General features: G+C 43.1%; 1 protein-coding gene across 2 annotated transcripts; it reads left to right on the top strand.

Annotated features, from left to right (window-relative positions):
• The first annotated feature begins 391 nt into the window (after positions 1–391).
• Positions 392–16924, top strand: SLC5A2 (solute carrier family 5 member 2). 2 transcript variants are annotated; one of them, XM_042475827.1, is made up of 14 exons: positions 392–444; positions 2093–2197; positions 2867–2926; positions 5370–5474; positions 6415–6520; positions 8989–9069; positions 10004–10233; positions 10354–10489; positions 11823–11930; positions 12282–12432; positions 13333–13501; positions 14406–14621; positions 15609–15780; positions 16331–16924. In XM_042475827.1, the coding sequence occupies exons 1-14, from the start codon at positions 430–432 to the stop codon at positions 16555–16557; spliced, it is 1881 nt and encodes a 626-aa protein (XP_042331761.1). In that variant the 5' UTR covers positions 392–429; the 3' UTR covers positions 16558–16924. The 2 variants fall into 2 exon arrangements, with proteins under 2 accessions (XP_042331761.1, XP_042331760.1); XM_042475826.1 differs by lacking the exons at positions 392–444; positions 2093–2197; positions 2867–2926 and adding an exon at positions 4595–4646.
• Positions 16925–17210: the final 286 nt, after the last annotated feature.

Here is a 17210-nt window from a genome sequence, read left to right as displayed (position 1 = left end):
CAAAACCTCGATGCAGAAGGCCGCCCAGGTGTGAATGAACGACGCGATATGATGCGAATACGAATCGGCAAAGTGTATTCAGAGAGCGCGGGTGTGAATGAACTATGCAATATGATGCAAATACGCATCGCCAAAGCGTATTCAGAGAGCGCAAGTGTGAATGAACGATGCGATATGATGCGAATACACATCAGCCAATGCAAACTGACCCTACTTCTGTGCCCTGTGTGGAAAGGTCCTTAGCTAAGTATTCGTAAGGGTATGTAACATAGACGATTATGGAGGATTCCAGCCATTAATATTAAATAAATATGACTGATTCACCCATTCATATTTACACCTTTTCTCTTGTCATTATGTCTTGACTTACAGTCCATGTGCCGGACCAACCGAGGTACTGTCGGGGGATATTTTTTGGCTGGTAGGAACATGATATGGTGGCCGGTAAGTAATATTAAAAGCACGGAGGAAAAACAAGGAGATAGGGATTCTTCAGGGAAATGGAGAAAATGGAAAGAAATCCCAATCCTTAGAGGTTAGGGAAACAGATAACTTACTTTCCAATTATACCAATTTGTCAAGGTGTGTGTGTGTGTTTGTGTGTGTGTGTGTGTTTGCCTTCACATCATTTCCAATTTCTAGAGACTCTAAGACAAACCTATCACAGGGTTTTCTTGGCAAGTTTCTTCAGAGGGGATTTGCCATTTGCCATCCTCTGAGGCTAAGAGAATGTGACTTGCACAAGATCATCCTATGGGTTTTAATGGATGAGCGGGGATTCGAACCCTGCCCTCCAGAGTCATAGTTCAATACTCAAACCACTATACCAGCACTATCCAGTTAATCCTGTCATCCCACTTTTTCAGCTAGTTAAAAAGTGCCAGTTTCTTTCTCCTCTTCCCACTTGTCCACTTTTTCCTCAGCTTACTTTAGTTGTTACAAACTCTATTCAAAGTACAAAAGTAGTTTGCACTCAATTTACTCAGCAAGAGGAGAGGAAGGGTGAGGGTGGAACTTTGCCCTTCCCAGTAGACTCAGGCAAAAGCAAAACCAGTGCAGCCTCTCCTAGCTTGTGTGTTCCCCCTCTTTAATGAATTTTGCCATCTTGACCACACTCTGATGAAGCTTGACCACATGTGTTCCAATCTTTATCTGTGAAATGTCGGAGTATATGAGTTGACAAGCAAATCACTTGGAGGGAGGCTGAGTAGATAAATTCAAAGTAGGAGGAAGAATCGGGAGTGAGATGAGAGAAAGAGAAAAAAGAAGAGAGCAGTGGGAAAGAAACTGGATGCAGGGGGATGTAGAATGTGAACAAATTGGAAGGACATGGTTGCTTCTACATTGCAGAATTAACTTAGTTTGACACTGTTTTAATTGCCCTAGTTAGAGTTGCCATAATTCTCTACTAAAAACCAGGACAAAATGTAGGACAAAATTTAGATCAAAATATAGGACAATTGTAGGATAAAATTTAGCTCAAAATGGAGGACCTTAAATGTCCTACATTTTGGTCTAAATTTTGTCCTACATTTTGTCCCGGTTTTTATTAGAGAATTATGGCAACCCTACCCTGGCTCAATGCTGTGAAATTCTGGGATTTGTAGTTTTGTGAGCTATTTAGCCTTCTTTGTCAGAGAGGTCTGGTGCCACAACAAACTACAAATCCCAGGATCCCATAGGATAGCAATAGCAATGTAGCAAGTACATTTCTACATAGCTTATCGGTGAACTAGCACTCTCCAAGCGGTTTACAGTCTGTAAGCCAATTGTTCCCAACAAGCTGGGTACTCATTTTACTGACCTACGAAAAGATGGAAGACTGAGTTGACCTCGGAGCCCTGCCCGGCACTGAACATTGTGGCTGCGGGACCGGCATTTAACCAGTGCGCCACCAGGGCTCCAGGATGGACCCATGACAGTTAAAGCAGGGTCAAACTGCATTAATTCTGCGGTGTAGCATCAGCCCATAACAAAACTAGGGGTGACAAGTGCCAACTCAAAGGTCTTGGTGAGGCCAATGTTTGAACTGATGGGTCTGGAATATTTCAGACACTGCCTTATTTTTCTTTGTTTGTTTTTGTATCCATAGATCGGTGCCTCTCTCTTTGCCAGCAACATTGGCAGTGGGCACTTCGTGGGATTGGCAGGCACTGGTGCAGCTAATGGCCTGGCCGTGGCAGGATTTGAGTGGAATGTAAGCAGTCAACCGAGGGCTCCATATTTCTTTGAAGGGATAGGGAGGGGAGGCACAAAATGAGGTAGACTGCAGAAACAAAAAGGTATCAAAGACTTGATTCATTTAATGAGCAAGGAACCATTAAGTAACATACCAGTCTGGATTAATATGAGCCCCTCCAGAATAGAAAAAAGTCACTGGAAGTCCCAGGTTTTGTTCCAATGGTAATTGATTTTATTTTGAACATACACATGACATTTTATTCATTCTGGACTAATTCCTTGGGTCTCCTAGCACTACCAAGGACTTTTCATTTCTACTTCCCAGGTCAGTTTAAATCAACTCAGTATTTTGTAATATGAAATGTCTCTCTACTAGTCTGCTGTAACTTCTGATTAATAATAAAGAAAGCACAGTGGAAATTAGTGAAAATCGTTTTATGAAATTTTGCACAACTCCAGATGTGACTCTTGATCAGTGGTAGAGGGAAGAAGAGAAGGGAGAAGGATTAGAGAAAACAAGGATATTTCAAGAAAGAATTTGGATGGATATATGCAGGTAAAATCAGCCCACAAAGAAGTAGAAGCTCCCAGTACTTCCAGAGACTTCCCTCTCTTCTTCTGGATGTGTCCTTTGTTAATGTGACCCACCCAAATCCCTACTGATCTCACATCTCTTTCCTCCTAGGCTCTCTTCATTGTTCTCCTGCTTGGATGGCTCTTTGTCCCTGTCTATCTCACAGCTGGGGTAAGGGAAGGAATTTTTCCTCTTAAACACATTTATTGATTGTGGTATTAAAAAAAGAGAGAGAGAAGCTTCCAGTGAATTCAGGGCAGCTATGTAGTTTTCAACCCAATCCTGCTTCCCGTTTATCTTGAAACAATTCTGTGAGGTAGTGTCACTCAGGAAGCTTCATATCTGCAGAGCATTGTGAACATGACCCAAATGCAGGACTCTAATACTTTGGCTATTGTGGTGATCTGGGGGTGATCCCTGGATAGGGATGCCATAACCCAGCGGCCCCCGGGAAAAATCCGCTTTTGGGGGGCCCCTCCCAGTCCCGGTCTGGTTTGGCCCCCAGCCCGGGACCATGCGGCACCAACCCACCTTCTCCCGCCTCCCTGCGCGGCCGCGCCACCCACCTCCTCCTCAATTTCTCTTTCCCTCCTTGCCTTCCCAAACCGAAGGCAGCGCTGCCTTGGGTCTGAGATGGCAAGGAGGGAAGGAGAAGTTGGCACGGGCCGTTTCTCCTTCCCTCCCCGCCTTCCCAAACAGAAGGCAGCGCTGCCTTGGGCCTGAGAGGGTGAACGGGGGCACACCTGTGGCACGCGTGCCATAGGTTTGCCATCACGAGTCTAGGAATAATGCCCAAATGTCCTCCATTTTGATCATGCCTAAGAAACATGCATTTATAGTAACATTTTTTAAAAACATCAATTTTTTCACATGTCCTCCATTTTTAAAAAATGTGCCCTACATTTGAAAATTTTGTCCTACATTTGTCCCAGTTAGGAGGTCCAGACTTATGGTAACCCTATCCCTGGAGCAACCAGCCCTGTGCGTGGCTCTTACTGCCAGGGCGTCCCCTTCACACTTTCCCCTCTAGGATCTCCTAGGTCTCCATTCCCACTCCCTGCCGAGCTGAATGCGACCCCTTTAGGTCCTATTTTCTTCGCTGCCACCACCCAGTGAATCTCAATGAACTATGTTTCCCTAAGCATACACTGGGACTTGCTAGGGAGAGATCTAGTTTCTGTTCCCTTGGCCTGTTACAGACAGCCAAAATAAAGCTGCTTCGAGTCACAATGGAGGTATGGTGTTTCAATGATGCATGCGTCCTAAGAGTCCAGAAGCCACACCAAAGCCATGCTCCAGCTGGAGCGTGGCTTTGGTGCGACTTCTGGACTCTTAGGACGCATGCATCATTGAAACACCATACCTCCATTGTGACTCGAAGCAGCTTTATTTTGGCTGTCTGTAACAGGCCCTTGTTAACTTGAGCAATTCGCAACCAAGCTAAGACGCATGAACCGGAGCAGAGAGAGACAGCAGATACTTTTAAAGAAAGATATTTATTTTAAAGAAGTAGAACAGAATAGGAGGATATCATTCATGCAAGGCCTCCTTGCCTTGCAGGTCAGAAAACACAGTTACCAAGATGTTCATTTCAGGCAAGCTATTAGATAAACATTACAAAAACCTAGACGCACTAACTAACACAGTTCCTCCTAGCTACTCACACAGGGATGGGATTTGCAGTCCTTGTTGAGTTCTCGGATGCAAGGAGCTGGCCCTCATTGCCTAGCTCCACTTGCATTACTCCTGCCTGCCTCAGGGCAAGCACACAGCTGGCTCCCCAAAACAAACACAAAGATGGAGAACAAAGGAAGCATGGCCCTACAGGGTATTTAAAGTCCCCTCCTGGAACCTTCTTGAAAAGGCCGCTCTGGCACTGCTGATTAACCAGGTAAGCCTTACGTCAGCTATGATGTAGCTGCTCATTAGCATGTGACGTCAGCTCTCATTAGCATGTACCTCCCCCCAGATTAACCCTTTGTGGTTCAGCCAGGGGAAGTCCCCAAATGACTGGAGGGCCCAGTCATTACAGCTATGTAAGAAGGGTCTGTGGACTACTAAAGTGGGACTAGGAGAGCCAATGGTTTTCTTTCGGGTTACAGTACAAAATCAGAAATTAGATCAAGAATGACTTGGAACAATTACTGAAGAAGTTCAAGGAAGAAAGTACAAAGGCAGGCCTGCTGCTGAACATAAAGAAAACAAAGAAAATGACCACAGAGGACCTACATAAATTTGAATTAGACAATGAGGAAACCTCATGCTAAAATATAAACCAGTTAGTCTTAAAGCTGTTGCTAGATTTTTTTCTCCTCCTCTTTTTTTCCTTTTATGATGTACTGAAAGTAATTCCTCATTATTTCTTCCTCTGTTAAACAACTATCCTTGCTATGTAGCGTTAAGTTTCCTAAAACAGAAAATATTACTTACTCTACCAACATGGCAGTTTCGTTCTCGCTCATTAAACCTCTCTTTCAATGATACCATGATCACTTCCTGATTACAAGAAAGAAAATAATTTGTTACAGCAACGACATTGTTTCTAATGCATTACTTCCAAACTCTGAGGATGCCTTATGAAAAATGCCAGTAACATCTCCTCCCAACTGTGCAGGTCATCACAATGCCACAGTACCTGAAGAAGCGCTTTGGAGGTCGGCGAATCCGTCTCTACCTCTCTGTCCTCTCTCTTTTCATGTATATCTTCACCAAAATTTCAGTAAGTCTTTCTCCAGGCATCAAGGATGGGAAGGGGGTAGTGGGAAGGGGAGGATTCAATGTTGGAATAAGGGTTAATATTGAGGACAAAGAAAAATAATATGCTTCTTACACCTGAGGAGGTATGCTACTTTAATAGTATCCAAAATCTTGTCACCACACTGGGCCTTAGAGCTGTAGGGCATAAACTCCTAACTACAATTTCTGCCTCCTCCAAATGAAATATTCCTCTAGAGCCCAAATTTCGAGCATTGCATTAATTTAAAACTTCAGTTGAACATTTAGTTGAACTTCCATACCAGCATTCTTTGAAGATGCCAGCCACAGATGCTGGCAAAACAACAGGAATACATTCTTCCAGAACATGGCCACATAACCCCAAAAAACCCCAATTGATGCCAGCTGTGAAAGTCTTCAACTTCACATTTAGAAATACAGTTTAGGTATTGAAAGAAAAGGGGCTGGGAAAATAACCAAAGGAATGCAGAAAATGTAAGCATTCTAGATATTTAAGATTATCCGTGGGCTAATCTGCAGTGCAGAAATAATGCAGTTTGACACCGCTTTAACTACCATTATTCAGTGCTATGGAATTCTGGGATCTGTAGTTTGTTGTGGGACCAGAGCTTTCTGACAGAGAAAACAAAATATCTCACAAAACTACAAATCCCAGAATTCCATCACATTGAGCCATGGCACTGAAGTGGTGTCAAACTGTATTGTTTTTGCAACACAGATTAGGCCATTGTCTCACTCTCTGCAATGCTAAAAGTTTGGGAGGCCAGTGCTAAGACCCCCATAACTATACCCCAACTCCTGGCAATCCCACCTTTGGAAGGAGGAATTCTTTACCTCTTCTGCTCTTTTTCAATTGCACTGCATCAATTCCTGATGAAAACCCTGATTAATTGAGCTGTATCCTCCCCTCGATCTCCCCGCAGGTAGACATGTTCTCTGGTGCTGTGTTCATCCAACAAGCTTTGGGATGGAATATTTATGTGGCTGTCATTGCCCTCCTGATCATAACCACCATTTACACAGTGACAGGTAAGAGTATTAAATGGGACAGATAGGTTGTGTGCCCAACAGGAAGCTGGAATTGCAGAGGGAGATGGGATCAGATACAATAGGGAGTATGGTTGCCAAATGGTTAAGAGAAGGGTGTTGAGGAGAAACAGTCTGACCTGCTCTGGTCCTTTTAACAGGCTTGATTAAGTAGCCACCAGCTGGTGATTTATGGCGAGAAGGAAACACAAAGAAAGCACATCACCAGTAATTATCTGCTGCAGATCAGTTGTCTGGAGCGCTGCAGACATAGGAGTTTGTCACACAGCAGGCTAAATGCCTAAATCCTGTGCTGAAATGGGATTTAAATCCTGGAAAATCCTGCAAAAGTGGGATCATTTTCAGACTCATCAGGGGCATTGAGCATTAACGTGAAAATACCCCACAGAAAGTGGAAAAAATTGACCGCTTTTTACTTTCATGCTTACACAGGCCTACATTTTGTCTACTTCTGTTGTAAGTTAAGATTTTTGTTGTCAGGTATGATTTTTAACATCTTTGCCTTACGAAGAAGCTGATGAAGCTCGGAAAGCTCTTATAATGTATGTTATGCTTTTAGTTGGCCCAATAAACAGTTTCACTGTTTTTGGGGATTTGGGATTTTGTTGTTTTTTGCTGTCCCACACAGCTACTCTTGAATATGTTTCCTGGACATGGCACAAGAACCCTGCCAAACTCAGGTTATTAATTCAACCTACAATAAAAAGGGGTATACATTTCCTAGAGCCAGTACAGTGGTTTGAGTGTTGGACTAGGACTCTTTGGAGAGTAGGAATTGAATCCACACTGAACCATAGAAATGCACAGGCAGTTGACCTGAAGGTACATAACTCCTTTCATGCCCCATTAATGACCTTCCTTGAGTTACCTCTTTGGCCATTTCTCAAGAACAGAATGATTAATTACATGGAGCCAGTAAAAAGCTGTGAAGATGGATGTTCTTGCTAAACAGAAACTGAAGAAGAGGAGAGGGAGTCTTCCCAGATTTTTGTTTTTCGGTTTCACTCCAAGACTGCAACTGGCAAGTGATAAAAGGCTGATAATGCTGAAGCATCAAAAGAATAAGGAAAGGGGGTTAGCAGAAGGATCGTAGCTCAGTAGCAGAGCACATGCTTTGCCTACAGACAGTCCAAGGGTCAATCTCTGGTATTTCCTGGCAGAGCTGGGAAAATGTCTCCCTGAAACCTTGGAGAGTTGCTGCCAGTTGTATCAGTGCTTACATGTTTTTGGACTACATTTCCCAGAATCACCAGCCAGCATTGCCAGTGGCCATGCTGGCTGTGGGTTCTGAGAACTGTAGCCCAAAGCTTATATAAGAAATATTTAAGAAATAATGATGGTGAGGACAACAAGGGCAATACCGGCTGAAATCCTGGATTGGGGACATATCATAAAATTCCATATAGGTGAAACTACAGCACGTCTCCACCTCAACCCCCCAAAACACTTTTTAAACTGCTGGAATCTCCAGTACAGCCATTTAGAGAGCAGTAGACAGAGGGGGATACATACACTCCAACTGGCCCAATTTGACAGGAAAAGTCCTAATGAATTCTCTGTTGTCCCACTTTTTCAGCTGCTTTTAAAATACTGTATCCCAGTTTCTCGTTCCTCCTCCCACTTTCCCTCTTTGTCTTCAGCTCACTTCAATTGCTGCAGACTGAGTTCAAAGTGGAAAGTGGTTTGCATTCAATTCAGTCAGTGAGAAAAAGGGACAGGAGGGGTAGAATCTTGTCCTTCCTTGTAAACTCAGGCAAAAGCAAACTGCTGTGACTTTTCCTAGTGTGTGAATTCTTCCTCATTAATAACCTGAGGCATTTTGACCACACTATGATGTTTCTTGGCCACACATGCCCCAATTTTCATCTATGAAATATTGGAGAGTATGGGGACATGGTGGAGCAATGCTCAGCTATGTTCCTCCATTCAGACTCCAGCAACAGGTATACTAGAGGTTGAGGACATCATTGTGGTGTGTACTGCTACAAAAATATAAATGCATGCTGCTCCACTGCTGCTCCCCACATTCGCTCTCCACCAGCCAGTAAATGGTTAAGGGGCTTGCAGGCGTTTAAGAGATGGGTTGGCATGACCATTAGAGAATGCCATCCTCCACAACAACCAAAACAGTGAGTTACACAGACATGAGTTACAGTGAGTTACACAGACATGAGTTACAGTGAATTACACAGACATGAGTTGGACTTTATGTGCACACCACTTTACAGAATATGAGAAGATAGATCTTTGCTCTAGCTTCCCAGACAAAGAGTGCCGGTGCCTCACAAAATTCCAAATCCCAGGATTCTGTTGGATGGCACCATGGCGGAGGTGTCAAACTGCATTATTTCTACAATGTGGATGCACCCTATGATATTGTCCAATGATCTGACTTGATATAAGCCAGCTTTCCAGTGGCTATGCATGCACATCTCTTGTCTCTTTTTCAGGTGGATTGGCTGCCCTCATGTACACAGACACAGTCCAGACATTTGTCATGATCAGTGGAGCCTTTGTTCTCATGGGATTTGGTGAGTATATCTCTAGCAGAAGTCATAAAACAAGTCTGGATTTCTCATTCCTCATTCTCTAGTATGGCGTTCCCTCCTTAAAGCAGAGCCTGGAACCATTAGGGTTTTGTTTTTGTTTTAAATTAGACTACAAGTTCAAGCATTTCCCAGCCACATAGCAACTGCACATGTTAGCTGGGGAAGCATGGAAATTGTATTCCAAAAAGTAAAAATCCAAGCTACAAGAAAGCAAAGAGGAGACAGAAAATTGGGACATACATTGTAGCATATAATCAGTGCTGGACTGTGATTGTTTCTCCCTTCTGAGGATGTCTAAAATGTAAAATGTTCTACTTTAACAGCAGTAGCAGCTTCTGAAACCAAACTTTTAAGCTGATGTGGACACAACAGGTATTTTGGAATCCATTGCTTTCATTTGCAGTAACTTGGAGTTTATCACACTGGGGCAAATTTTGGCATTAAAGAGAGATTAAAGCGCATGTAAAGCATCCCACAAATAAAGCAAAAATGGTAATTGCTCAAATGATTATCACACGAAATTACGCAAATAAAGTGAAATTGAAAATGCATTGTCGCTGAAATCCCGAAAGTAAAAATATGCACATTAATACTTCTTTCTAAGAGTTTTGTGCGACATCGTGTGAAATCTTTTTGCATAATTATGCAATTTTTCTGGGATATTCATGGGATAAATTCTCGATCTCCTTTGTGTGATAAACTCCAATGATAGTTTCAATTTAGGGTTGCCATAAGATGGAAATGTCTTGAAGGCACAGAACAAGCAAAGCAAGAAAGACTACTAACAGAATCAGCAATATATTTGTTTGCAACTCATTTTCACTGAGGGTAGCTTCAGAAATAGTGGGGAGACCAGAATGCATTAGCAGAACTCAAAAGACTTTTCTTAAAACTACCCATATTTCTTCCTTTGCAGCCTTTAATGAGGTGGGAGGCTATCAAGGTGTGTTTGACAAATACATGAAGGCTCTTCCCAGGCAGACACTGTCTCCCACTCCTGACTTGTACAACATCTCAGCCTCTTGTTATCTGCCCCGGGAGGACTCTTTCCACATGATCAGAGATGCTGTGACTAGTGACATGCCTTGGCCGGCTGTTATCCTTGGTCTTTCCATCAACTCTATCTGGTACTGGTGCAGTGATCAGGTATGGGATGGGCAGAGGTGGGTTATTTGCAGAATTGCCTCTCATCTGCCGACAGCTATCAGGAAAGCTCTTGAAAAAGAAGATCCACATAACAGGTATATCTGTTCCTACTCAACACAGGTCATAGTGCAGAGGTGCCTGGCTGGCAAGAACCTGACCCATGTCAAAGCGGGCTGCATCCTTTGTGGATACCTGAAGCTGCTGCCCATGTTTCTCATGGTTATGCCTGGCATGATCAGCCGGATCCTGTACCCAGGTAAACACCTGGGGGAAGTGGGTTGGAGTGTGTTTAGAGATGGAAGAATGTGACAAATTCCAGGTCTACTATCAAGGATAAAAGTTTGGAGCACAATGCCTCTGACAAGAACAATAGTTCCAGATGTTATTTCAGAGAGCAAGGTAGTAGGACCTAAGTGACTTCAGTGATATTTCAGCCTAGCTCAGCTGTAACTGTTAGCCTTGTTACTCCCATGATCCCTCACTATTGGCTGTGCTGAATAGTTCTACTGTAAGTTGTAGTCCAACAACATGGTGAGCTCCACATCCCTCACTCCTGGAGTATATAAAGGAGCACAATGTCTGGGGCAAATTAATTCTATCTTAAAGTGTGACTGACATTTGTTCTGAACCTATGGCAGAGATAGTACAGAGATAGGCAGATGGTCTAGTACAATGGTTTCTTACATTTAGTTTATTAGAATTCTCAGTTCTAGTTTGCTTGTTTTGCACATATTCTTTGTAAATGTTACATTCCGGCTGGCACATGGAAGGAACTTGAAGAGCTATCAAATTAATGTTCAACCATTGCTTTGTTCTCAGTGGCTATAAACCAACAACACCATGTACGTACAAGGAGGAGAAATCTGCACGGACGTCAGGAGTCCTTTGATGTTTCCGCCGTAAGCCCTTCCATTGCTAGAGGGGCACTTTTTCTTTATTTAACATTCACACTGAAAATTGAAAACAACAAAAGTATTGGTAGCACGTGAAAAATTAACACATTTATGGACTATGTTTTCTAACTGGCAGGGATGAATACATGTGCACCGCACAAACTAGTGGGATAAAAACCCTTTTCTCAGTTCAAACGCCAGGTAATCAAATAACCACCTATCAAGATATTGAATCCAAGCACCTCTCACCAGGAATAAAATGGGTTTTTTAAATTCCTCCCTATATCTTAATTAACAAGGATAATTACACAACTATGCATTTTATTTCCATTTGATTTTACTATGGTTATTCCTAACTTTGCACCACTGTGTATATATTTTCTCAGTGGAGAATAGGACTTGGTACATCTGATGACATGGACTCAAGTGAGCTACCTCCTCAGCGTACGGGGCAAATATAAAAGAAACCAGCATTTTCATGTTGCCATTTGCCTTTCGGGAACTCACCAAAATTCCTTTTTTATTTTTGGTTTAAGAACATAATCTTATCTAACCTTTAGTTGACTGTCTTTGCAGGAAAAAGAGGGAAAACTTTGGACACAACCATAACAGCAAATCATCAATCTACATATATATCTTGATCTGGAAATGATGGCCCTTTATTCTTCCTCCACTAAGTCTCTTTTACTTTTTCAGATGAAGTGGCCTGTATCATCCCAGAGGAATGTAGACAAATATGTGGCACAGATGTTGGGTGTTCCAATATTGCCTACCCAAAACTGGTGGTGACTCTCATGCCAAATGGTAAGGCAAGGGGGTTAGTTTGCATCTGATATTATATCGCCTTATAAGAGTGCTCCTTTGGACACTGGAGGTGTGGGGGCTCAATAGGTCCCTAGGATCAATTCCTTGAACCTTCCAAGTCTGTCTCTTGGGCATGAGGGGTGCTGAGCTCCAGCAGGGACGTAGCCAAGGGGGATGTCCTTGGGTTCCAGACCCCCCCCCCCTTCCATTAGAAAAATGAATGGTGCGTGCTGCTAATAGTGGCACTTAGTCTGGACACACACCCCCTTCCTAAAATCCTGGCTACGTCCCTTGCTCTAGGAAATAAAGATGCACATTTGTCCTCCTCCTCTATTGCATTGCTTCTTGTAGGACTCCGGGGTCTCATGCTGGCTGTGATGCTGGCCGCATTGATGAGTTCACTGGCTTCCATCTTCAACAGTAGTGGAACTCTCTTCACCATGGACATCTACAACCGCCTGAGGCCTCTAGCCTGTGACAAGGAGCTGTTGATAGTGGGCAGGTGAGAAAGAGTGGGAGGTGTGATTTCGCCACATCCGTTTAGTATTACATTCTTAAGCTGAAGACCACTGGGAATGTGAGGCCTTCCAGATGTTGCTGACTTCCATCATCATCAGCCAGTATGACCAATGACCAGAGACGTGGGTGGGTACAATCCAAGAGAGGGCCACACAATATCCATTCCTGATAAAGACAAACAGGGCTCAGATACCACAAGATTCTCTATTAATATTTGTTGCAACAATCTTACCTGCCCATCCCACTGTTATTTTTTCCCCAGTGCTGCCCATCAGCTACTCCCCCCCCTTCTCTATCCATGTAAGAATTGCTGGACCTGAGAGTGTTCTTGCACAATGGACTTAAACTGCTTTAGCAGATGTTTATTTTCTGATAAGAGCCTTTCCAGTTATTTATTTAATTTATATCCTGCCTTTCTCCTTATACATGACCCAAGCTGGCCCTTGGGAATCATTGTTCTTAGAGGGATACCTAGGGATCTCTCATTCATCATTCATAAGCTATATTGCCCAGGATTGTTTGGGAAAGTTAACGTCTAAAGCAGCCTAACATATATGAATTTGCAATCTAGAAAAATATATCCTTCTCAGTAAGACAATGTGGGTTTTTGTCTCAAAAAAGAGAAGCTATCCAAGGTACTGAAGCCATTTGGGTTCAGCTTTTTGGTCTTTGGATAGTTACTTTTTAAACCCAACATAGATGTGTTGCCCCACTGAAAAGGAACCACTGGCCTCCACTGATCTTTGATGTCAGAAAGGAGGGATGCCTGAACTTCAGACAGCATCCTCTCCCTGTTGTCCATTACGCTGTGCTCTGTAAACTTGTTTAGTGTTGTTTCTGTCTGCTCTCCACTACATTCTTCCTTTTGTATGGTTCTTCACAGGGTGTGGATCTTGCTACTTGTGGGAATCAGTATTGCATGGATCCCAGTAGTTCAAGCTGCCCAGGGTGGTCAACTTTTTGATTACATACAATCCATCAGTAGTTATCTGGCCCCACCTATTGCTGCCATCTTTCTCCTTGGAGTCTTTGTCAAAAGGGTCAATGAGCAGGTAAGTAAGCTCAAATGTAAGCCTCCCAATACATTTACACACTGCAAGGAAGAGGAGGGTGACCAAAATAATGAAAGGTCTGGAAACTATGCCCCATGAGTTGGGTATGTTTAGCCTGGGGAAGAGACAGTTAAGAGGTAGCATGATAGCCATGTTTAAATATTTGAAGGGATGTCATATTGAGGATGGGGCAAGCTTGTTTTCTTCTGCTCCAAAGACTAGGACAGGGAGCAGTTGATTCAAGCTACAGGAAAAGATATCCCACCTAAACATGAAGAAGAACTTCCTGCTGATAGCCCTTGCAGTCTCTTCCAACTCTATGATTCTATGAAGAGGTTTAAGCTCTGGAGGACAAACCCAAGTGCTCCAAGTAGGAAGGTCTTTAGATCTGGACATCACCTAGTAATCTGGGATCATTTTGTCTAGAGAGGTTGGTATTTGTTGATGGAACATGTTAAAGCAAAGGAGGATGACAGCTGGAATCCCTTTAGTACCAACTAGTAGATCCATTAAATCAATTGCCCAATAGTGAGTCAACACATAAGTAAATTCAATTGATTCAATGGTTCTATTCCACTCAAGACTAACAATAGGGTTTAGGCCAGTATGTCACTAAGTTATAAATTTAAGAAAATTACTCTTTTTTCAGTATCTTTTATGGGCTGTCAACATTAGGGTTGTGGCACAGAGAGATGGGGGAAAGTTACTTTTTGGGGACGGACTATCACTCCCCAAACGGCTATGTTGGTTGGGGATTTCTCAAAGCTGTAATGCAAAAAAGTAGTTTTTCAAAGTTATGTGCACAGGAGATTGAAAAGAAGAGAGACAAATACCACAAGATCCAGTCCTTCCTCTGTTCTGTTGCTCACCCTCCAACTTTACCCTGTTTTTCTTTCCCCTTCAGGGCGCATTTTGGGGAATGGTGGCAGGACTGGCCATCGGCATGGCTCGGATGATCCCAGAATTCTTTTATGGCACAGGGAGTTGCCTTTTCCCCAGCTCCTGCCCCCGTCTGATTTGTGGCATCCACTATCTCTATTTCTCCGTCATCCTCTTCTCTGCCACGGCTGTCATCACAATGGGTGTCTCTCTCTGCACCCCACCTATCCATGATAAACATGTAAGTATGGGTGGAGGAGTATTCCAGGTGAAGAATTTAGCACAAAAATCTATACTGGGTGTTCTGAAGAAGATGCCTACTGAAATTCCATCCTTTTGATACTGCTATACTGCTAAATCTGTAGGTTAGAACTCACCTTTCATAGCACTAGTGTCACAAGGAAGAGAAGAGCCTCCCTCTCTAAATACTTGTAAGTTCCTTGCCTTTTCATGCAATGTTTATAAAACTTTTGTGGGGGGGATCTCTTTCACACAAGTGAAACCTGTGTGTGTGTGTGTGTGTGTGTGTGTATCTTGCCTTCAAGTTCTTTCCAAGTTATGGCCAACCATAACACAAGCATTAAAGGTATAGGAACTCTGTCCAATTTTCACTCTGGCAACCCTAAGAGGGAAACACTAGCACCTTCCTGTTACAGTAAAGGAGCTTGAGTTGACAGCGGCTTTGACAACAATTAAAAGGAAACTGGAGGACAATCAAACCCTAAGAAGTTTCTGGGAACAAATCTAGTATGTCAATGTGGCCACAGCACCTCTCTGACCTTATTATGAAGGAAGAACCTAAGAATCAAATTAACCTTTCTCTCTTTGTATTTGGGGGCATTCATATAGCTAGAGAAGGGGTGAGCAACTGTGCCCATCCAGATGTTTCTGACTTTCAACTCCCATCAGTAGTAATGAATTATGAGGCTGCAGTCTAGAAACATCTGGAGGGTCATAACTGCTCGCCTACCTAAAGAAACCAAAAAAAGAAGAGATATCAATGGCAGGGTAATTAAAAGAGAGTGAAGACAGTGAGATGGTATTTCAAGGTTGTACAAAAATAAAAAATTTGTTGATTATGTTTAAGTACACATCTTCAGGGACTTTTACAAAAGTTTTCTCTAAATGTGTGCCCAAACCAATCATGCACCCATAGATTTCATTTCCTCCCTCATTTCCCTCCCATTCAAGCATCTTTTTTAAAAAACCCTCTGTCTTGTCATGGTAGCTGCATCGCCTGGTGTTCAGCCTCAGGCACAGTAAGGAGGAGCGGATAGACCTCGACACGGAGGAAGAGGATGAAGCTAAACTAAAGGAGGCTGCGCATCAACACCAGCAGGAACAGACAGAGATGGAACAAGCCAAGAATGGAAGGCTGGAGCATATGCTGGAAGTGGAAGGTGAGGCAACTTGGGGGTGCTGAATTGCAAACAGAGAAGGCGGCACCCCTCCTATTTGGAAAAGTTATTTTTGACTACATTTCCCATAATTCCCCAGTAGGAATGTTCAGCTGAAGAACAAAAGGTAACTTCTACAAGCTGTGCTTCAACCATTCCTAGTGTGACTCCCAACTTGCCCACTAATCTCCATGGAAGCTTCACTCTCCTGGGATGTCTCACAGCCATTTTGTTGTTACTGTGTACATTCAAGTTTTTTGTGTGCCTTCAAGTCATTCTGACTTATGATGCCCCTAAGGCCGCTGTATCATGGGGTTTTCTTAGTAAGATTTGTTCAGAGGGAAATTGCCATTGCCTTCCTCTGAGGCTGAAAGAGTCTTGCCCAAGGCCACTCAGTGGGCTTTAATGGCTACAATTCGAACCCTGGTCTCCAGAGTCATTATGCAACACTTAAACTACTACACCTAGCTGGCTCTCCTCATAGCTATTAGAAGGATCTTAATGTTTTAATTCAGCTCCATCATCTTGGTCTCTCCTTTCTTCTTCCCCACAGATGAGAAGGTAGCACCCTCTTTTGGCAGATTGCGTCAGTGCTTGAGCTGGTTCTGCGGGATGGGGACAAACAACCAAGAGCAGACAGAACCAAGCCCAGAGGCCAAAGCTGAAGAGCTGAGACGCCTGACGGACATCACAGAGCACCCAGTCTGGAGGCGTGTGGTCAACATCAATGCTCTCATCATGATGGCTCTCGCAACCTTCTTGTGGGGCTATTATGCTTGAGTGCCATCCAATGTGGCACCTCACCATAAACTCTGATCCCTACCAACCGCCTGGGTATATCACACAGACTTCAGCTTCCAAGGAACAATGGAAGCACCACCATAAACTGTAAGGGTGAGTGAGGTGTAGTGGTTTGAGTGCTGGGCTTGCAAGATTCAGGTTCAAGTCTCCACTCAGCCACAAAACCCACTGGGTGACATTGGGTCAGTTACTCATATTAAAACTGACCTACCTCACAGTGTTGTTGTTACAATTAAAACGGAGAAGAGTGCCATGCACTTGAGGTTATTGGAGGAGACACAGGAAAATAAAAAATAAAGGCAATGAATACAGCCAATAACACTGTACAATAAAAACTGGAACTAAAGCGCTCTGGGTTAGTCTTTGTCCACAACATAAAATCATCCAAGCCAAAGTGTGTCACTATTAATTTTAAGGTATCAAATGCCCTATTTTAAGGCCTTTTTTAGTTTATCGATGCCACCTTCCACACTTCTGCTCCAAAGTCGTCACCCTACTCTTTTTGATAAGAGTTCCCAAATTCCAATTGTCAATGCTATTATCCTTCAGTATGTGGGCTTTAAAAATAGTTGTAAACTGAAGTGGAAATGAAATAGAATGAAAACTTAGGAACTGAGAGAAACCTATCTTGG

Source organism: Sceloporus undulatus, chromosome 6 (genome assembly GCF_019175285.1).
Source record: "Sceloporus undulatus isolate JIND9_A2432 ecotype Alabama chromosome 6, SceUnd_v1.1, whole genome shotgun sequence".
NCBI lineage: Eukaryota > Metazoa > Chordata > Lepidosauria > Squamata > Phrynosomatidae > Sceloporus > Sceloporus undulatus.
The sequence above is the reverse complement of the archived record's forward strand: the minus strand, read 5'-3'. Positions and strand labels throughout refer to the sequence as shown.

Excerpts from the sequence above, each read along its gene's own strand:
- SLC5A2 (XM_042475827.1), top strand. Across the intron at positions 12,433-13,332 it reads GAGCTGTTGATAGTGGGCAG|GGTGTGGATCTTGCTACTTG; the intron begins GTGAGAAAGAGT and ends GGTTCTTCACAG. Across the intron at positions 15,781-16,330 it reads GCATATGCTGGAAGTGGAAG|ATGAGAAGGTAGCACCCTCT; the intron begins GTGAGGCAACTT and ends TCTTCCCCACAG.